A 23,291-nucleotide genomic window follows, 5' to 3' on the forward strand; every position below is an offset into this window, starting at 1 on the left:
AGGATGCCACCTTTACAACAAGTCGGTTTCGTCAAATTTCTGCCCGGCAAAAGAGCTGCCCTGGGTCAACTGTAAGCGCTGTTATTGTGATGTGGAAACATCTAGGAGCAACAACGGCTTAGCTACAAAGTGGTAGGCCACACAAGCTCACAGAAAGAGACTCTACCGAGTTCCAAACTTCCTCTGGAAGCAACGTCAGCACAAGAACTGTTAGTTGGGAGCTTCATGAAATGGGTTTCCATGGCCGAGTAGCCGCACACAAGCCTAAGATCACCATGAGCAATGCCAAGCGTTGGCTGGAGTGGTGAAGTGCTCGCCACCATTGGACTCTGGAGCACTGGAAACACGTTCTCTGGAGTGATGAATCACGCTTCACCATCTGGCAGTCCGACGGACAAATCTGGGTTTGGCGGATGCCAGGAGAACGCTACCTACCCAACTGCATAGTGCCAACTGTAAAGTTTGGTGGAGGAGGAATAATGGTCTGGGGCTGTTTTTCATTGGTTCAGGCCCCTTAGTTCCAGTGAAGGGGAAACTTAACGCTACAGCATACAATGACATTCTAGACGATTCTGTGCTTCCAACTTTGTGGCAACAGTTTGGGGAAGGCCCTTTCCTGTTTCAGCATGACAATGCCCCCATGCACAAAGCAAGGTCCATACAGAAATGGTTTGTTGAGATCGGTGTGGAAGAACTTGACTGGCCTACACAGAACCCTGACCTCAACCCCATCGAACAACTTTGGGATGAATTGGAACTGCGACTGCGAGCCAGGCCTAATCACCCAACATCAGTGCCCGACCTCACTAATACTCTTGTGGCTGAATGGAAGCAAGTCCCCTCAGCAATGTTACAACATCTAGTGGAAAGCCTTCCCAGAAGAGTGGAGGCTGTTATAGCAGGAAAGAGGGGGACCAACTCCATATTAATGCCCATGATTTTGAAATGAGATGTTTGACGAGCAGGTGTCTACATACTTTTGGTCATGTAGTGTATCTATCCAATGTGTAATCAAAGGTGTGATCACTTAATTAAGACACAATCATTAATGCAACAAAACCACGAGTGTATTGTCTGTAATCCAATGTAAGAAATAAAATGACCATTTCCACAGACTTCAAAGTGTTTCCTTTCAAATGGTACCAAGAATATGCATATCCTTGCTTCAGGGCCTGAGTTACAGGGAGTTAGATTTGGGTATGTCATTTTAGTCGAAAATTGGAAAAATAGGTCCGATCCTGAAAAGGTTAAGGACCTGTGCCATATAGATTACAAAATAGTTGGGAAGATATTTCCGATGTACCGATTCCATGGCACATGGTTTACAAAGTTGTACATAAAACGACGTTGGATTCAAAAGTTTGTTTTTCAATTTATATATGATTATACAAAATTCTTGGAACCAATAGACTGTTATACAGTGCATTCGGAAAGTATTCAGACCCCTTGACTTTTTCCACATTGTGTTATGTTCCATGCCTTATTCTAAAATGGATTAAATTGTTTTTTTCCCCCTCATCAATCAGCACACAATACCCCATAATGACAAAGCAAAAACAGGTTTTTAGAATTGTTTGCACATTTATATATATAAAAAAAATGAAGTATCACATTTACATAAGTATTCAGACCCTTTACTCATTACTTTGTTGAAGCACCTTTGGCAGAGATTAGACTTGAATCTTCTTGGGTATGACGCTACAAGCTTGGCACACCGGTATTTGGGGAGTTTCTCTTATTCTTCTCTGCAGAACCTCTCAAGCTCTGTCAGGTTGGATGGGGAGCATCGCTTCACAACTATTTTCAGGTCTCTCAAAAAAAAGTGGAGAAAAATTTGACCCCAATAATTACAGTGGAATATGCATCACCAGCAACCTTCGGAAAACCCTCTGCATTATCATTAACATCAGATTCCAACATTACCTCAGTGAAAACAATGTTATGGGCAAATGTCAAATTGGATTCTTACCAAAATAAAACAGACCACGTATTCACTCTGCACAACTTTATTGACAAACAAAACAAAAGAAAAGCAAAGTCTTCTTATGCTTTGTTGATTTAAAAAAAAAAAAAAGCTTTTGACTCAATTTGTCATGAGAGTCTGCTATACAAATTGATGGAAAGCGGTGCTGGGGGGGTCGAAGCATATGATGTTATAAAATCAATTTACACAAACAACAAGTGTGCGGTTAAAATTGGCAAAAAACACAGAGATTTCTTTCCTCAGGTCCGTGGGGTGAGACAGGGATGCAGCTCGAGCCCCACCCTCTTCAACATATATATCAATGACTTGGTGAGGGCACTAGAACAGTCTGCAGCACCCGGCTTCACCCTACTGGACTCAAATGTCTACTGTTTGCAGATGATCTGGTGCTTCTGTCCCCAACCAAGGAGGGCCTACAGCAGCACCTAGATCTTCTGCACAGATTCTGTCAGACTTGGGCCCTGACAGTAAATATCAGTAGGACAAAAATGATGGTGTTCCAAACAAGGTCCATTAGTCAAGACAACAAAATACAAATTCCATCTAGACACGGTTGCCCTAGAGCACACAAAGAATTACACCTACCTCGGGCCTAAACATAAAACACCACAGGTAACTTCCACAAGGCTGCGAACGATGTAAGAGACAAAGGAAGAAGGGCCTTCTATGCCATCAGAAGGAACATAAAACTCAATATCCAAATGAGGATCTGGAAAAAAAACACTTCAATCAGTTATTGAACTCATTGTGATGTCTGGGATCCACTCACCAAGCAAGAATTCACAAAATGAGACAAACACCCAATTGAGACTCTGCATGCAGAATTCTGTAACAGTACACTTTGTGTACAACATCATTCGCAGGTCCCGTGTGGCTCAGTTGGTAGAGCATGGTGTTTGCAACGCCAGGGTTGTGGGTTCGATTCCCACGGGGGACCAGTACGGAAGAAAAAAAAATTATGAAATGTATGCATTCACTACTGTAAGTCGCTCTGGATAAGAGCATCTGCTAAATTACTCAAATGTAAAAATGTACAATGTAAAACACCAAACAATGCAGATCAGAATTAGGACTGTATCCACTAATTATCAACATCCAGAAAAGAGACATTAAATTCAACAACCACCAGGAAGCGATGCACACACACTCCACCACAAAGCCCTCTTCAACAGAGAGATGAACCTAGAGAAGAGTCCCCTCAGCCAGCTGGTCCTGGGGCTCTGTTCACAAACAGACCCCACGGAGCCCCAGGACAGCAACACAATTAGACCCAACCAAATCATGAGAAAACAACAAGATAACTATTTGACACTTTAGAAAGAATCAACTAAAAAAACAGAGTAAACTAGAATGCTATCTGGCCACTGTGGAAAAAATACCTGACCACTGTGACTGACCCCAAATTAAGAAAATCCTTGACTATGTACACACTCAGTGAGCATAGCCTTGCTATTGAGAGAGGACGCTATGTGCAACACTGCCCACAAAATGAGGTGGAAACTGAGCTGCACTTCCTAACCTCCTTCCAAATATATGACCACATTAGAAACATATTTCTCTCAGATTACACAGACACACAAAGAATTTGAAAACAAATCAATCCTTGATAAAGTCCCATATCTGTTAGGTGATGTATCGCAGTGTGCCGTCACAACAGCAGCATTTGTGACCTGTTGTCATGAGAACAGGGCGACCAGTGTCTGTTTATTTATGTTCCCTGACATTCTTCAACTACTTGCACATTGTGACAACACTGTACATAGCCAATAATATAACATTTAAAATGTCTATATTATTTAAAAACTTTTGTGAGTGTAATTAATGTTTACTAATGTTTCCCTTGTTTATTTCACTTTTGTTTATTGTCTATTCCATTTAGTTTAGAAATGTAAACATATGTTCCCATGCCAATAAAGCCCTTTGAATTTATTTGAGAAGGAGAGATTTTTTTTATCCCTGGTCTAATTATCAGGAAAAGGGAGCTTAAACTGATTAAATGGAAGATATGGGTAGAGAGAAAAGGAGGGTGATGTTGAAGATTAGATATTGATTGCTTAGACCGATAACATAATTGGTTGAAATGTTATAATTGCTTAATTAATGCATTTTTTGATTGTCTCTGATTGGTTGATTGCTTAATTCTATGTTTGTGATTTGTTGCTGTGTTTGATGACAGGTGTGAGGAAGGAGTTCCCGAGGAGTTCTGAGATCACAAGGTCCCTCCCTTCCTCTCCTAAGAGGCTGGCTGTGGTGCCTCCTAAACCCCAGTCACCAGGTGAGATCACAGGGTCCCTCCCTTCCTCTCCTAAGAGGCTGGCTGTGGTGCCTCCTAAACCCCAGTCACCAGGTGAGATCACAGGGTCCCTCCCTTCCTCTCCTAAGAGGCTGGCTGTGGTGCCTCCTAAACCCCAGTCACCAGGTGAGATCACAGGGTCCCTCCCTTCCTCTCCTAAGAGGCTGGCTGTGGTGCCTCCTAAACCCCAGTCACCAGGTGAATTCACAGGGTCCCTCCCTTCCTCTCCTAAGAGGCTGGCTGTGGTGCCTCCTAAACCCCAGTCACCAGGTGAGATCACAGGGTCCCTCCCTTCCTCTCCTAAGAGGCTGGCTGTGGTGCCTCCTAAACCCCAGTCACCAGGTGAGATCACAGGGTCCCTCCCTTCCTCTCCTAAGAGGCTGGCTGTGGTGCCTCCTAAACCCCAGTCACCAGGTGAGATCACAGGGTCCCTCCCTTCCTCTCCTAAGAGGCTGGCTGTGGTGCCTCCTAAACCCCAGTCACCAGGTGAGATCACAGGGTCCCTCCCTTCCTCTCCTAAGAGGCTGGCTGTGGTGCCTCCTAAACCCCAGTCACCAGGTGAGATCACAAGGTCCCTCCCTTCCTCTCCTAAGAGGCTGGCTGTGGTGCCTCCTAAACCCCAGTCACCAGGTGAGATCACAGGGTCCCTCCCTTCCTCTCCTAAGAGGCTGGCTGTGGTGCCTCCTAAACCCCAGTCACCAGGTGAGATCACAGGGTCCCTCCCTTCCTCTCCTAAGAGGCTGGCTGTGGTGCCTCCTAAACCCCAGTCACCAGGTGAGATCACAAGGTCCCTCCCTTCCTCTCCTAAGAGGCTGGCTGTGGTGCCTCCTAAACCCCAGTCACCAGGTGAGATCACAGGGTCCCTCCCTTCCTCTCCTAAGAGGCTGGCTGTGGTGCCTCCTAAACCCCAGTCACCAGGTGAGATCACAGGGTCCCTCCCTTCCTCTCCTAAGAGGCTGGCTGTGGTGCCTCCTAAACCCCAGTCACCAGGTGAGATCACAGGGTCCCTCCCTTCCTCTCCTAAGAGGCTGGCTGTGGTGCCTCCTAAACCCCAGTCACCAGGTGAGATCACAGGGTCCCTCCCTTCCTCTCCTAAGAGGCTGGCTGTGGTGCCTCCTAAACCCCAGTCACCAGGTGAGATCACAGGGTCCCTCCCTTCCTCTCCTAAGAGGCTGGCTGTGGTGCCTCCTAAACCCCAGTCACCAGGTGAGATCACAGGGTCCCTCCCTTCCTCTCCTAAGAGGCTGGCTGTGGTGCCTCCTAAACCCCATTCACCAGGTGAGATCACAGGGTCCCTCCCTTCCTCTCCTAAGAGGCTGGCTGTGGAGCCTCCTAAACCCCAGTCACCAGGTGAGATCACAGGGTCCCTCCCTTCCTCTCCTAAGAGGCTGGCTGTGGTGCCTCCTAAACCCCAGTCACCAGGTGAGATCACAGGGTCCCTCCCTTCCTCTCCTAAGAGGCTGGCTGTGGTGCCTCCTAAACCCCAGTCACCAGGTGAGATCACAAGGTCCCTCCCTTCCGCTCCTAAGAGGCTGGCTGCCAGGTGAGACACAGGGTCCCTCCCTTCCTCTCCTAAGAGGCTGGCTGTGGTGCCTCCTAAACCCCAGTCACCAGGTGAGATCACAGGGTCCCTCCCTTCCTCTCCTAAGAGGCTGGCTGTGGTGCCTCCTAAACCCCAGTCACCAGGTGAGATCACAAGGTCCCTCCCTTCCTCTCCTAAGAGGCTGGCTGCCAGGTGAGACACAGGGTCCCTCCCTTCCTCTCCTAAGAGGCTGGCTGCCAGGTGAGATCACAGGGTCCCTCCCTTCCTCTCCTAAGAGGCTGGCTGTGGTGCCTCCTAAACCCCAGTCACCAGGTGAGATCACAGGGTCCCTCCCTTCCTCTCCTAAGAGGCTGGCTGTGGTGCCTCCTAAACCCCAGTCACCAGGTGAGATCACAGGGTCCCTCCCTTCCTCTCCTAAGAGGCTGGCTGTGGTGCCTCCTAAACCCCAGTCACCAGGTGAGATCACAGGGTCCCTCCCTTCCTCTCCTAAGAGGCTGGCTGTGGTGCCTCCTAAACCCCAGTCACCAGGTGAGATCACAGGGTCCCTCCCTTCCTCTCCTAAGAGGCTGGCTGTGGTGCCTCCTAAACCCCAGTCACCAGGTGAGATCACAGGGTCCCTCCCTTCCTCTCCTAAGAGGCTGGCTGTGGTGCCTCCTAAACCCCAGTCACCAGGTGAGATCACAAGGTCCCTCCCTTCCTCTCCTAAGAGGCTGGCTGTGGTGCCTCCTAAACCCCAGTCACCAGGTGAGATCACAGGGTCCCTCCCTTCCTCTCCTAAGAGGCTGGCTGTGGTGCCTCCTAAACCCCAGTCACCAGGTGAGATCACAGGGTCCCTCCCTTCCTCTCCTAAGAGGCTGGCTGTGGTGCCTCCTAAACCCCAGTCACCAGGTGAGATCACAGGGTCCCTCCCTTCCTCTCCTAAGAGGCTGGCTGTGGTGCCTCCTAAACCCCAGTCACCAGGTGAGACACAGGTACACACACACACACAGGTACACACACACAGGTACACACACGCAGGTACACACAGGTACACACACAGGTACACACACGCAGGCACACACAGGTACACACACGCAGGCACACACAGGTACACACACACACACAGGCATACATGCATGCAACACCCGCGCACACCCACACACCAGATAGCGTGGGGAGAGAAGTGAGAATGTTAGGTGTAGAAAACATAATGACAACATGAGACAACATGATGGGGGAGGGGCAGGGGGTAGGAGTGCCAGGGGGAGGGGCTGGGGAGGGCCAGGGAGAGAGGCTGGGGGAGGGCCAGGGAGAGAGGCTGGGGAGGGCCAGGGAGAGAGGCTGGGGAGGGCCAGGGAGAGAGGCTGGGGAGGGCCAGGGAGAGGGGCGGGGGAGGGGCGGGGGCCAGGGGAGGGGCGGGGGAGGGGCAGGGAGAGGGGCAGGGCGGGGAGGGGGCAGGGGGAGGGGCAGGGAGAGGGGCAGGGGGAGGGGCAGGAGGGGCCAGGGAGAGGGGCTGGGGGAGGGGCAGGGGGAGGAGGGAGGAGGGGCCAGGGAGAGGGGCAGGGGAGGGGCAGGGGGCAGGGGCAGGGGGGAGGGGCAGGGGGGGCCAGGGAGAGGGGCAGGGGGAGGGGCAGGGGGGAGGGGCAGGGGGGGCCAGGGAGAGGGGCAGGGGGAGGGGCAGGGGGAGGGGCAGGGGGGCCAGGGAGAGGGGCAGGGGAGGGGCAGGGGGAGGGGCAGGAGGGGCCAGTGAGAGGGGCGGGGGTGTCCCTGTAAATGCTCCCTTTTCATTCACTGTCAAAGCCAAGTGTCTCCCCGCCCCCCCCCCCCCCCCCCCCCCCCCCCCACCCCCAGCTCATTACGGAGACAGACGATGCCCCCCGTTGTCATGGAGACCAGTCCTTGGCTGCAGGGGTAGCAGATGTTTCAGAGCTGAATAGATGGTGGATAATGGTGTCAGGGGAAAGGGAATGGGGGTGGGGGTGGGGATAGTGTGTTCAATTCCCAGGACCACCTTTTATGTAAAAAAAATGTACAAAATAAAATAAAATAATGTAAATCTCTTTGGATAAAAGTGTCTGCTAAATAGCATATGTTGTTATATTTGATTTAACGACTAGACAGTATTATGGGCTGTGGGAGAAAGATATGAAGCCCACATAGCTCCTATGGGACTTCATAGGGTTGTGTAAAATTGAATTACTATTATATATATATATATAAAATAGTAATTCAATTTGTACAATTCGATACTTGGAAAGTAGCGATATAATACAGTATAAAATGATATTTATATATGTAAAGGCCCAGGGAGACACAACCCTCCTGATGCTGGGCTCCCGAGGGGCGCAGCGGTCTAAGGCACTGCATCTCAGTGCTAAGAGGCGTCACTACAGACCCTGGTTCGATTCCAGGCTGTATCACAGCGGTCTAAGGCACTGCATCTCAGTGCTAAGAGGCGTCACTACAGACCCTGGTTCGATTCCAGGCTGTATCACAGCGGTCTAAGGCACTGCATCTCAGTGCTAAGAGGCGTCACTACAGACCCTGGTTCGATTCCAGGCTGTATCACAGCGGTCTAAGGCACTGCATCTCAGTGCTAAGAGGCGTCACTACAGACCCTGGTTCGATTCCAGGCTGTATCACAGCGGTCTAAGGCACTGCATCTCAGTGCTAAGAGGCGTCACTACAGACCCTGGTTCAAATCCAGGCTGCATCACATCCGGCTGTGATTGGGAGTCCCATAGGGCGGTGCACAATTGGCCCAGCGTCGTCCGCGTTTTGGCCCGGGGGGTAGGCCGTCATTGTAAATAAGAATTTGTTCTTAACTGACTTTCCTCGTTAAATAAAGGTTTAAATAAATAAACAATATAAAACATCATTAAGACATATTTTTTCAGGGTGTACCGATGTTTTCCACTAATAATGATGCTGTTTAGTCGTAGTACTGACAGGCTGACTGTTGTAACGACTGGTATGACACACACACACACACACAACACACACACACACACACACACACACACACACACACACACACACACACACACACACACACACACACACACACACACACACACACACATCTACACACACACACATCTACACACAACATACATCACACACACATCTACACACACACACACACACATCTACACACACACACACACACATCTACACACACACACACACCTACACACCTCCATCAGTACATATTTTATCCGTCTCGGCGGAATCTGATAATCGTCTTTATTGAACTAATGGAGACGACAGAATGATCCATCGATGTCATTAGAGGAGAAAACCCCTGTGTGTGTGTGTGTGTGTGTGTGTGTGTGTGTCAGACCAGTAAGCTGTAGTTGACACACACAAGGTTAGATCAACCTTTCTATGTGTGTCATCCAGTTTGAAAGAGTCGATGCCAGGCAGTAGCAGTGATGCCAGGCGGTAGCAGTGATGCCAGGCAGTAGCAGTGATCTGATGCCAGGCAGTAGCAGTGATGCCAGCCAGTAGCAGTGATGCCAGGCAGTAGCAGTGATGCCAGGCTGTAGCAGTGATGCCAGGCAGTAGCAGTGATGCCAGGCAATAGCAGTGATCTGATGCCAGGCAATAGCAGTGATCTGATGCCAGGCAGTAGCAGTGATCTGATGCCAGGCAGTAGCAGTGATCTGATGCCAGGCAGTAGCAGTGATCTGATGCCAGGCAATAGCAGTGATCTGATGCCAGGCAGTAGCAGTGATGCCAGGCAGTAGCAGTGATGCCAGGCAGTAGCAGTGATGCCACGCAGTAGCAGTGATGCCAGGCTGTAGCAGTGATGCCAGGCTGTAGCAGTGATGCCAGGCAGTAGCAGTGATGCCAGGCAGTAGCATTGATGCCAGGCTGTAGCAGTGATGCCAGGCAGTAGCAGTGATGCCACGCAGTAGCAGTGATGCCAGGCAGTAGCAGTGATCTGATGCCAAGCAGTAGCAGTGATCTGATGCCAGGCAGTAGCAGTGATCTGATGCCAGGCAGTAGCAGTGATGCCAGGCAGTAGCAGTGATGCCAGGCAGTAGCAGTGATCTGATGCCAGGCAGTAGCAGTGATGCCAGGCTGTAGCAGTGATGCCAGGCTGTAGCAGTGATGCCAGGCTGTAGCAGTGATGCCAGGCAGTAGCAGTGATGCCAGGCAGTAGCAGTGATGCCACGCAGTAGCAGTGATGCCAGGCAGTAGCAGTGATGCCAGGCTGTAGCAGTGATCTGATGCCAGGCTGTAGCAGTGATGCCAGGCAGTAGCAGTGATGCCAGGCAGTAGCAGTGATGCCAGGCAGTAGCAGTGATCTGATGCCAGGCAGTAGCAGTGATCTGATGCCAGGCAGTAGCAGTGATGCCAGGCAGTAGCAGTGATGCCAGGCAGTAGCAGTGATGCCAGGCAGTAGCAGTGATTCCAGGCAGTAGCAGTGATCTGATGCCAGGCAGTAGCAGTGATCTGTTGCCAGGCAGTAGCAGTGATGCCAGCCAATAGCAGTGATCTGATGCCAGGCAGTAGCAGTGATGCCAGGCAGTAGCAGTGATGCCAGGCTGTAGCAGTGATGCCAGGCAGTAGCAGTGATGCCGGGCAGTAGCAGTGATGCCAGGCAGTAGCAGTGATGTCAGGCAATAGCAGTGATCTGATGCCAGGCAGTAGCAGTGATGCCAGGCGGTAGCAGTGATGCCAGGCAATAGCAGTGATCTGATGACAGGCAGTAGCAGTGATGCCAGGCAATAGCAGCTATCTGATGCCAGGCTGTAGCAGTGATGCCAGGCAGTAGCAGTGATCTGATGCCAGGCAGTAGCAGTGATGCCAGGCAATATCAGTGATCTGATGCCAGGCAGAAGCAGTGATGCCAGGCATTAGCAGTGATGCCAGGCAGTAGCAGTGATCTGATGCCAGGCAGTAGCAGTGATGCCAGGCAATAGCAGTGATCTGATGCCAGGCAGAAGCAGTGATGCCAGGCTGTAGCAGTGATGCCAGGCAGTAGCAGTGATCTGATGCCAGGCAGATTCAGTGATGCCAGGCTGTAGCAGTGATGCCAGGCAGTAGCAGTGATCTGTGTAAATCAGTGGTGGCAGGTCTGCCTGTCTGCTGTGTGTGGGGCAACAGCAAGGATGTGTTTATCCTACTGTTAATTTAACCCCATTTAACCCCTCTCTCTCCCTCTACTTCTGTCTTTCTCACCTCCCCTCTCTCTCCTTCTCTCTCTTTCTCTCTCTCTCTCTCTCTCTCTCTCTCTCGCTCTCTCTCTCTCTTTCTCTCTTCTCTCGCTCTCTCGCTCTCTCTCCTCTCCTCCTCTCTCTCTCTCCCTCTACTTCTGTCTTTCTCTCCTCCTCTCTCTCTCTCCCTCTACTTCTGTCTCTCACCTCCCCTCTCTCTCCCTCTCTCTCTTTCTCCCTCTCTCTCTCTCTCTCTCTCTCTCGCTCTCTCTTTCTCCCTCTCCCTCTCTATCTCTCGCTCTCTCGCTCTCTCTCTCTCGCTCTCTCTTTCTCCCTCTCGCTCTCTCGCTCTCTCGCTCTCTCTTTCTCCCTCTCCCTCTCTCGCTCTCTCGCTCTCTCTCTCTCTCTTTCTCTCTCTATCTCTCGCTCCCCTCTTCTCCCTCTCTCTCCAGTCCTCCCCAGGCAGCGTCCAGCAACAACCGCCAGAGGGTCAGTTCCCCCCGGCTCCCCTCGGCGGGTTCCCCCCTTCAGGCCAAAGCAGGAGCAGCAGGAGAACCTGCAGAGGGAGAAAGAGGAGGCGCAGTTGAAAGAGAGAGAGAGGGAGGAGCAGGAGAGGGAGCAGGAGAGGGAGAAACAGAGGGAGGAGGTATGTGGTTCTGAAAATGGTGCTTTTGTGATTTGTGCTTCAAGCTGGATTGTCTTCATGCTACAAGACTGTGTTTAGCCCGCCTAAGGTATCATCGCTGGGAGCTAAAGTTTTCAGGTTTCAGACAGGGTAACTCTATAGGAGAATATGATTCACCAAACAACCTCAACTACACTCACAGAGCTGTGGGTTTGATTACTGCATTGGTCTTATACACAGAGAAAAAACTAAAATTACTAATGGAAATTCCAGACTATATCGATATTATTCCCAAGACAATCATGTGATATGTTGTTATATTACTGTGTGGTCCAGTGACTGCAGTGTGATATGTTGTTATATTACCGTGTGGTCCAGTGACTGCAGTGTGATATGTTGTGTTGTTATATTACTGTATGGTCCAGTGACTGCAGTGTGATGTGTTGTGTTGTTATATTACTGTGTGGTCCAGTGATTGCAGTGTGATGTGTTGTTATATTACTGTGTGGTCCAGTGACTGCAGTGTGTTGTGTTGTGTTGTTATATTACTGTGTGGTCCAGTGACTGCAGTGTGATATGTTGTGTTGTTATATTACTGTATGGTCCAGTGACTGCAGTGTGTGATATGTTGTTATATTACTGTGTGGTCCAGTGACTGCAGTGTGATATGTTGTTATATTACTGTGTGGTCCAGTGACTGCAGTGTGATGTGTTGTGTTGTTATATTACTGTGTGGTCCAGTGATTGCAGTGTGATGTGTTGTTATATTACTGTGTGGTCCAGTGACTGCAGTGTGATGTGTTGTGTTGTTATGTTACTGTATGGTCCAGTGACTGCAGTGTGATATGTTGTTATATTACTGTGTGGTCCAGTGACTGCAGTGTGATGTGTTGTGTTGTTATATTACTGTATGGTCCAGTGACTGCAGTGTGATGTGTTGTGTTGTTATATTACTGTGTGGTCCAGTGACTGCAGTGTGATGTGTTGTGTTGTTATATTACTGTATGGTCCAGTGACTGCAGTGTGATATGTTGTGTTGTTATATTACTGTATGGTCCAGTGACTGCAGTGTGTGATATGTTGTTATATTACTGTATGGTCCAGTGACTGCAGTGTGATATGTTGTTATATTACTGTGTGGTCCAGTGACTGCAGTGTGATGTGTTGTGTTGTTATATTACTGTATGGTCCAGTGACTGCAGTGTGATATGTTGTGTTGTTATAGTACTGTAAGGTCCAGTGACTGCAGTGTGATGTGTTGTGTTGTTACTGTATGGTCCAGTGACTGCAGTGTGATATGTTGTTATGTTACTGTATGGTGCAGTGACTGCAGTGTGATATGTTGTTATATTACTGTGTGGTCCAGTGACTACAGTGTGATGTGTTGTGTTGTTATATTACTGTATGGTCCAGTGACTGCAGTGTGATATGTTGTTATGTTACTGTGTGGTCCAGTGACTGCAGTGTGATATGTTGTTATATTACTGTGTGGTCCAGTGACTGCAGTGTGACGTGTTGTGTTGTTATATTACTGTATTGTCCAGTGACTGCAGTGTGATATGTTGTTATATTACTGTGTGGTCCAGTGACTGCAGTGTGATGTGTTGTGTTGTTATATTACTGTGTGGTCCAGTGACTGCAGTGTGATATGTTGTTATGTTATTGTATGGTCCAGTGACTGCAGTGTGATATGTTGCTATATTACTGTGTCGTCCAGTGACTGCAGTGTGATATGTTGTTATATTACTGTGTGGTCCAGTGACTGCAGTGTGATGTGTTGTTATATTACTGTATGGTCCAGTGACTACAGTGTGATATGTTGTGTTGTTATATTACTGTGTGGTCCAGTGACTACAGTGTGATATGTTGTGTTGTAATATTACTGTATGGTCCAGTGACTGCAGTGTGATTTGTTTTGTTGTTATATTACTGTATTGTCCAGTGACTGCAGTGTGTTGTGTTGTTATATTACTGTATGGTCCAGTAACTGCTGGACCATACATGTTGTTATATTACCGTGTGGTCCAGTGACTGCAGTGTGATATGTTGCTATATTACTGTGTCGTCCAGTGACTGCAGTGTGATATGTTGTTATATTACTGTGTGGTCCAGTGACTGCAGTGTGATATGTTGTTATATTACTGTGTGGTCCAGTGACTGCAGTGTGATATGTTGCTATATTACTGTGTCGTCCAGTGACTGCAGTGTGATATGTTGTTATATTACTGTGTGGTCCAGTGACTGCAATGTGATGTGTTGTGTTGTTATATTACTGTGTGGTCCAGTGACTGCAGTGTGATATGTTGTTATATTACTGATGTGTCCAGTGACTGCAGTGTGATATGTTGTTATATTACTGTGTGGTCCAGTGACTGCAGTGTGATGTGTTGTGTTGTTATATTACTGTGTGGTCCAGTGACTGCAGTGTGATATGTTGTTATATTACTGTGTGGTCCAGTGACTGCAGTGTGATGTGTTGTGTTGTTATATTACTGTGTGGTCCAGTGACTGCAGTGTGATATGTTGTTATATTACTGATGTGTCCAGTGACTGCAGTGTGATGTGTTGTGTTGTTATATTACTGTGTGGTCCAGTGACTGCGGTGTGATATGTTGTTATGTTACTGTGTGGTCCAGTGACTGCAGTGTGATATGTTGTTATATTACTGTGTGGTCCAGTGACTGCAGTGTGATATGTTGTTATGTTACTGTATGGTCCAGTGACTGCAGTGTGATATGTTGTTATATTACTGTGTGGTCCAGTGACTGCAGTGTGATATGTTGTTATGTTACTGTATGGTCCAGTGACTGCAGTGTGATATGTTGTTATATTACTGTGTGGTCCAGTGACTACAGTGTGATATGTTGTGTTGTTATATTACTGTATGGTCCAGTGACTACAGTGTGATGTGATGTGTTGTTATATTACTGTGTGGTCCAGTGACTACAGTGTGATATGATGTGTTGTTATATTACTGTATGGCCCAGTGACTGCAGTGTGATATGTTGTGTTGTTATATTACTGTGTGGTCCAGTGACTGCAGTGTGATATGTTGTTATATTACTGTATGGTCCAGTGACTGCAGTGTGATGTGTTGTGTTGTTATATTACTGTGTGGTCCAGTGACTGCAGTGTGATATGTTGTTATATTACTGTATGGTCCAGTGACTGCAGTGTGATATGTTGTGTTGTTATATTACTGTGTGGTCCAGTGACTGCAGTGTGATATGTTGTTATATTACTGTGTGGTCCAGTGACTGCAGTGTGATATGATGTTATATTACTGTGTGGTCCAGTGACTGCAGTGTGTTGTGTTGTGTTGTGTTATATTACTGTATGGTCCAGTGACTGCAGTGTGATATGTTGTGTTGTTATATTACTGTGTGGTCCAGTGACTGCAGTGTGATATGTTGTTATATTACTGTATGGTCCAGTGACTGCAGTGTGATGTGTTGTTATATTACTGTGTGGTCCAGTGACTGCAGTGTGATATGTTGTGTTGTTATATTACTGTGTGGTCCAGTGACTGCAGTGTGATATGTTGTGTTGTTATATTACTGTAAGGTCCAGTGACTGCAGTGTGATATGTTGTTATATTACTGATGTGTCCAGTGACTGCAGTGTGATGTGTTGTGTTGTTATATTACTGTGTGGTCCAGTGACTGCGGTGTGATATGTTGTTATGTTACTGTGTGGTCCAGTGACTGCAGTGTGATATGTTGTTATATTACTGTGTGGTCCAGTGACTGCAGTGTGATATGTTGTTATATTACTGTGTGGTCCAGTGACTGCAGTGTGATATGTTGTTATATTACTGTGTGGTCCAGTGACTACAGTGTGATATGTTGTTATATTACTGTGTGGTCCAGTGACTGCAGTGTGATATGTTGTTATGTTACTGTATGGTCCAGTGACTGCAGTGTGATATGTTGTTATATTACTGTGTGGTCCAGTGACTACAGTGTGATATGTTGTGTTGTTATATTACTGTATGGTCCAGTGACTACAGTGTGATGTGATGTGTTGTTATATTACTGTGTGGTCCAGTGACTACAGTGTGATATGATGTGTTGTTATATTACTGTGTGGTCCAGTGACTGCAGTGTGATGTGTTGTTATATTACTGTATGGCCCAGTGACTGCAGTGTGATATGTTGTGTTGTTATATTACTGTGTGGTCCAGTGACTGCAGTGTGATATGTTGTTATATTACTGTATGGTCCAGTGACTGCAGTGTGATATGATGTTATATTACTGTGTGGTCCAGTGACTGCAGTGTGATATGATGTTATATTACTGTGTGGTCCAGTGACTGCAGTGTGTTGTGTTGTGTTGTGTTATATTACTGTATGGTCCAGTGACTGCAGTGTGATATGTTGTGTTGTTATATTACTGTGTGGTCCAGTGACTGCAGTGTGATATGTTGTTATATTACTGTGTGGTCCAGTGACTGCAGTGTGAAGTGTTGTTATATTACTGTGTGGTCCAGTGACTGCAGTGTGATATGTTGTGTTGTTATATTACTGTGTGGTCCAGTGACTGCAGTGTGTTGTGTTGTTATATTACTGTATGGTCCAGTGACTGCAGTGTGAAGTGTTGTTATATTACTGTGTGGTCCAGTGACTGCAGTGTGATATGTTGTGTTGTTATATTACTGTGTGGTCCAGTAAATCACAGTGTTGGGTAATTAAAATGTGTCATTCTGCCCAGGAGCAAGGCAATTAATTGCTCCCCGGGTGCCCAATTTGGCAGCCCCCCGCACCACTACACAAGGGTTGGGTTAAAAGCTGAAGTCAAATTTCGGTTGAACCTTTAATGATAAAATAATGTAATCCTTTAATTGTTTCATAGCTCCAGAGCATAACACCATACATCATAATGTTACTGTATATCATCGTGTTACTGTAAATCATAATGTTACTGTATATCATCGTGTTACTGTAAATCATAATGTTACTGTATATCATCGTGTTACTGTAAATCATAATGTTACTGTATATCATCGTGTTACTGTAAATCATAATGTTACTGTATATCATCGTGTTACTGTAAATCATCATGTTACTGTATATCATCGTGTTACTGTAAATCATCATGTTACTGTATATCATCGTGTTACTGTAAATCATAATGTTACTGTATATCATCGTGTTACTGTAAATCATCATGTTACTGTATATCATCGTGTTACTGTAAATCATCATGTTACTGTATATCATCGTGTTACTGTAAATCATAATGTTACTGTATATCATCGTGTTACTGTAAATCATAATGTTACTGTATATCATCATGTTACTGTAAATCATAATGTTACTGTATCGAATCACATGTTATTTGTGGTGGAGACTAACCTTGAAATATTTACTTGCGGGTCCTTTTACAACAATATAGACTTTATAGATAAGCTCAAAAATAGATTTGTTTTGTTATATTGGCACAGTGAATAACAAATACAAATTATCATGTTACTGTATATCGTAATGTTACTGTATATCGTCGTGTTACTGTATATCATCGTGTTACTGTATATCGTCATGTTACTGTATATCGTCATGTTACTGTATATCGTCATGTTACTGTATATCATCATGTTACTGTATATCATAATTCATAATGTTACTGTATATCATAATGTTACTGTATATCATTGTGTTACTGTATATCATTGTGTTACTGTATATCATAATGTTACTGTATATCGTCATGTTACTGTATATCATAATGTTACTGTATATCATAATGTTACTGTATATCGTCATGTTACTGTTTATCATAGTGTTACTGTATATCGTCATGTTACTGTATATCGTCATGTTACTGTATATCGTCATGTTTCTGTATATCATTGTGTTACTGTATATCATAATGTTACTGTATATCGTCATGTTACTGTATATGATGTTACTGTATATCATAATGTTACTGTATATCGTCATGTTACTGTATATCGTCATGTTACTGTATATCGTCATGTTACTGTATATCGTCATGTTACTGTATATCGTCATGTTACTGTACATCGTCATGTTACTGTATATCATCATGTTACTGTATATCATCGTGTTACTGTAAATCATCATGTTACTGTATATCGTCATGTTACTGTATATCATCATGTTACTGTATATCGTCATGTTACTGTATATCATAATGTTACTGTATATCGTCATGTTACTGTATATCGTCATGTTACTGTACATCGTCATGTTACTGTAAATCATCATGTTACTGTATATGGTCATGTTACTGTATATGAGAGTCATATGTGTTACTGTAAATCATCATGTTACTGTATATCGTCATGTTACTGTATATGAGAGTCATATGTGTTACTGTGGTATTGTTATAGGTCCAGAGGCTTCAGAATCGCTGTGTGGCGCAGGAGGACCAGCTGACATCACTGAGAGAGGAACTGAGGAAGACTACGCTAGGACTACAAGCCTTCATCATTACTTCCCAACACTACTGTCTACAGGTAACAAACACCCACACTATACACACTGGCAAACACACACACACACTATACACACTGGCAAACACACACACACACTATACACACTGGCAAACACCCACACAAACACACTATACACACTGGCAAACACCACACACACACTATACACACTGGCAAACACACACACACACACACACACACTATACACACTGGCAAACACACACACACACTATACACACTGGCAAACACACACACACACACACACACACACACACACACACACACACACACACACACTATACACACTATACACACACACACACACACTATACACACTGGCAAACACACACACACACACACACACTATACACACTGGCAAATACACCCACACTACACACACACACACACACAATACACACTGGCAAACACACACACACACACACACACACACACACACACACACACACACACACAGGACAGGGTAGAGTTAGCTGGTTGGGGTCAGACAGGACAGGGTAGAGTTAGCTGGTTGGGGTCAGACAGGACAGGGTAGAGTTAGCTGGTTGGGGTCAGACAGGACAGGGTACAGTTAGCTGGTTGGGGACAGACAGGACAGGGTAGAGTTAGCTGGTTGGGGTCAGACAGACAGGACAGGGTAGAGTTAGCTGGTTGGGGACAGACAGGACAGGGTAGAGTTAGCTGGTTGGGGTCAGACAGACAGGACAGGGTAGAGTTAGCTGGTTGGGGACAGACAGGACAGGGTAGAGTTAGCTGGTTGGGGGTCAGACAGCACAGGGTAGAGTTAGCTGGTTGGGGGTCAGACAGGACAGGGTAGAGTTAGCTGGTTGGGGACAGACAGGACAGGGTAGAGTTAGCTGGTTGGGGGTCAGACAGGACAGGGTAGAGTTAGCTGGTTGGGGTCAGACAGACAGGACAGGGTAGAGTTAGCTGGTTGGGGTTAGACAGACAGGACAGGGCAGAGTTAGCTGGTTGGGGGTCAGACAGACAGGACAGGGTAGAGTTAGCTGGTTGGGGTCAGACAGACAGGACAGGGTAGAGTTAGCTGGTTGGGGGACAGACAGACAGGACAGGGTAGAGTTAGCTGGTTGGGGGACAGACAGACAGGACAGGGTAGAGTTAGCTGGTTGGGGGACAGACAGACAGGACAGGGTAGAGTTAGCTGGTTGGGGGTCAGACAGGACAGGGTAGAGTTAGCTGGTTGGGGGTCAGACAGGACAGGGTAGAATTAGCTGGTTGGGGTCAGACAGGACAGGGTAGAGTTAGCTGGTTGGGGAGTCACCTTGGCTATATACAGGGTGTTATGGTACAGAGTCAATGTGGAGGATATATACAGGGTGTTACGGTACAGAGTCAATGTGGAGGCTATATACAGGGTGTTACGGTACAGAGTCAATGTGGAGGCTATATACAGGGGGTACCGGTACAGAGTCAATGTGGAGGCTATATACAGGGTGTAACGGTACAGAGTCAATGTGGAGGCTATATACAGGGGGTACCGGTACAGAGTCAATGTGGAGGCTATATACAGGGTGTTATGGTACAGAGTCAATGTGGAGGCTATATACAGGGGGTACCGGTACAGAGTCAGTGTGGAGGCTATATACAGGGTGTTATGGTACAGAGTCAATGTGCGGGGGCACAGGTTAGTTGAGGTAATTGGGATAATATGTACATGTAGGTAGAGGTAAGTGACTATGCATGGATAATAAGCCATTTGGTTAGCTGTTTAGGAATCTCATGACTTGCCGCTCTGGTACCACTTGCCGTGGGGTAGCAGAGAGAACAGTCTATGACTAGGGTGGCTGGAGTCTTTGGCAATTTTTAGGGCCTTCTACTGACACGGCCTGGTATAGAGGTCCTGGATGGCAGGAAGCTTGGCCCCAGTAATGTACTGGGCCGTACGCACAACCCTCTGTAGTGCCTTGCGGTCAGAGGCCGAGCAGTTGCCATACCAGGCAGTGAAGCAACCAGTCAGGATGCTCTCGATGGTGCAGCTGTAGATCTTTTTGAGGATCTGAGGACCCATGCCAAATCTTCTCAGTCTCCTAAGGGGGAATAGGTTTTGTCGTGCCCTCTTCACGACTGTCTTGGTGTGTTTGGACCATGATAGTTTGCTGGTGATGTGGACCCCAAGGAACTTGAAGCTCTCAACCTGCTCCACTACAGCCCTGTCGATGAGAATGGGGGAGTGGTCGTCCCTCCTTTTCCTGTAGTCCACTATCACCTCCTATCATGACACAAGGCGAGACCCAGATGCAGACACAGGAGGCAGATGGTTGGAGTCTTACGATGTGCATAAATCCAAAAGGGGAAGGCAAGAGAATGGTGGTGGACAGGCAAATGGTCAAAACCAGATCAGAGTCCAGGAGATACAGAGTGGCAGACAGGCTCGTGGTCAAGGCAGGCAGAATGGTCAGGCAGGCGGGTACAGAGTCCAGAAACAGGCAAGGGTCTAAACCGGGAGGACTAGAAAAATTAGAATAGCAAAAAGCAGGAGAAAGGGAAAAATGCTGGTTGACCTGCGAAAAACATTCAAGACGAACTGGCACAGAGAGACAGGAAACACAGGGATAAATACACCAAGGGATAACAAGCGACACCTGGAGGGGGTGGAGACAATCACAAGGACAGGTGAAACTGATCAGGGCATGACATCTCCTTTGTCTTGCTCACATTGAGGGAGAGGTTGTTGTCCTGGCACCACGCTACCAGGTCTCTGACCTCCTCCTTATGGGCTGTCTTATTGTTGTCGGTGATCAGGCCTACCACTGTTGTGTCATCTGCAAACTTGTGGAGGGCAATAGAGTCAACAGAGTCAATGTGGAGACTATATACAGCGGGTACCGGTACCGAGTCAAGGGTGTTCCTTTTGTCCAAGTGAGAAAGGGCAGTGTGGAGTGCAATAGAGATTGCATTTTCTGTGGATCTGTTGGGGCAGTATACAAATTGGAGTGGGTCTAGGGTTTCTGGGATAATGGTGTTGATGTGAACCATGACCAGCCTTTCAAAGCACTTCATGGCTACAGACGTGAGTGCTACGGGTCGGTAGTCATTTAGGCAGGTTACCTTGGTGTTGTTGAGCACAGGGACTATGGTGGTCTGCTTGAAACATGTTGGTATTACAGACTCAATCAGGGAGAGGTTGAAAATGTCAGTGAAGACACTTGCCAGTTGGTCAGCGCACGCTCAGAGTACACGTCCTGGTAATCCGTCTGGCCCTGCGGCCTTGTGAATGTTGACCTGTTTTAAAGGTCTTACTCACATCGGCTATGGAGAGCGTGATCACACAGTCGTCCGGAACAGCTGGTGCTCTCATGCATGCTTCAGTGTTGAAGTCATTTAGCTCATCTGGTAGGTTCATGTCACTGGGGCGAGTGAGATGAGATGAGGTAAGGGGAGTGAGATGAGGTAAGGGGAGTGAGATGAGGTGAGGTAAGGGGGAGTGAGATGAGGTGAGGTAAGGGGAGTGAGATGAGGTGAGGTAAGGGGAGTGAGATGAGATGAGGTAAGGGGAGTGAGATGAGGTAAGGGGAGTGAGATGAGGTGAGTGAGATGGGGAAAGGGGAGTGAGATGAGGGGAGTGAGATGGGGTAAGGGGAGTGAGATGGGGTAAGGGGAGTGAGATGAGTAATGGGGTAAGGGGAGTGAGATGGGGTAAGGGGAGTGAGATGAGGGGAGTGAGATGAGGTAACTTTGTTGTATCGATAGAATGTGGAATACACCAGACCCTTTGTAGTACTTTGTCTCTTTCTCATATGCGATATGATGGCTCCCTCTGGTGTCTGTCTGTGTGTCATTGCAGTCCTACACCAAGTCCCACTCTCAGTTACAGTGTAGGGAGAAGTTGTCCCTGGAAGCTGATCTTAGATCAGTTTAGCATTTACTCCACTACTGGTTAAGGTTAGGACTGGGAGAGGGGAAGCTGTACCTAGGGGGAAACGTTATCCAGGAGCTTCCAGTTACACAGCCCTACATGGTCCCGTATTTAAAGCTTCCAGTCACACAGCCCTACATGGTCCCGTATTTAAAGCTTCCAGACACACAGCCCTACATGGTCCCGTATTTAAAGCTTCCAGTCACACAGCCCTACATGGTCCCGTATTTAAAGCTTCCAGTCACACAGCCCTACATGGTCCCGTATTTAAAGCTTCCAGACACACAGCCCTACATGGTCCCGTATTTAAAGCTTCCAGTCACACAGCCCTACATGGTCCCGTATTTAAAGCTTCCAGTCACACAGCCCTACATGGTCCCGTATTTAAAGCTTCCAGTTACACCGCCCTACATGGTCCCGTATTTAAAGCTTCCAGTCACACAGCCCTACATGGTCCCGTATTTAAAGCTTCCAGTCACACAGCCCTACATGGTCCCGTATTTAAAGCTTCCAGTCACACAGCCCTACATGGTCCCGTATTTAAAGCTTCCAGTCACACAGCCCTACATGGTCCCGTATTTAAAGCTTCCAGTCACACAGCCCTACATGGTCCCGTATTTAAAGCTTCCAGTTACACAGCCCTACATGGTCCCGTATTTAAAGCTTCCAGTCACACAGCCCTACATGGTCCCGTATTTAAAGCTTCCAGTTACACAGCCCTACATGGTCCCGTATTTAAAGCTTCCAGTTACACAGCCCTACATGGTCCCGTATTTAAAGGGGAACTGCCAGCTAGAACCAACTTCTTTGGTAATAAACGACCTATGTGGCATTTATATGAGTCAGAAACATTAATCGACTACGAAGTATAAATAGGATAATTTTAGGTCTCAACCAAATGAGAGAGAGAGAGAGAGAGAGAGAGAGAGAGAGAGAGAGAGAGAGAGAGAAACTTCTAGGATCATTTTAGGTCTCGACCAAAATTAGATTAGGAAGTGATCACGACGGGTATGGATTAATTTCACGGCCACTTCTAGAGCTGACTGATCATTTGAAGATATTAGCTTTTAGCGGGAAATATTTGTATCGGTATTCCACAGATAAAACATCAATATTATCTACAGTACCAGTCAAAAGTTTGGACACGCCTACTCATTCACACGGTTTTTCTTTATTTTTCTACATTGTAGAATAATAGTGAAGACATCAAAACTATGAAATAACACATATGGAATTATGTAGTGTTATCATTTCTTTTAGGATACTGTCACAGGTGTCGTAATGTAGAGACCAAGGCGCAGCGGGTTGCGTGCTCATAATTATATTTATTATAGCGAACACGGAAAAACAATA

At 46.9% G+C, this 23,291-nt stretch overlaps 1 protein-coding gene across 1 annotated transcript in view; it reads left to right on the forward strand.

Moving 5' to 3' along the window:
* The window catches only part of mtus2a (microtubule associated tumor suppressor candidate 2a), a 160,594-nt gene that overhangs the window by 107,903 nt on the left and 29,400 nt on the right, over positions 1 to 23,291 (forward strand). The window contains exons 6-10 of the mRNA XM_045688911.1: positions 4,161 to 5,771; positions 5,832 to 5,963; positions 6,061 to 6,780; positions 11,417 to 11,610; positions 17,942 to 18,067. Of these exons, the coding sequence (XP_045544867.1) occupies positions 4,161 to 5,771; positions 5,832 to 5,963; positions 6,061 to 6,780; positions 11,417 to 11,610; positions 17,942 to 18,067 (2,783 nt within the window). The remainder of the gene's footprint in view (positions 1 to 4,160; positions 5,772 to 5,831; positions 5,964 to 6,060; positions 6,781 to 11,416; positions 11,611 to 17,941; positions 18,068 to 23,291) is intronic.

Source organism: Salmo salar, chromosome ssa11, assembly GCF_905237065.1.
Source record: "Salmo salar chromosome ssa11, Ssal_v3.1, whole genome shotgun sequence".
In the NCBI taxonomy this organism is placed as follows: domain Eukaryota; kingdom Metazoa; phylum Chordata; class Actinopteri; order Salmoniformes; family Salmonidae; genus Salmo; species Salmo salar.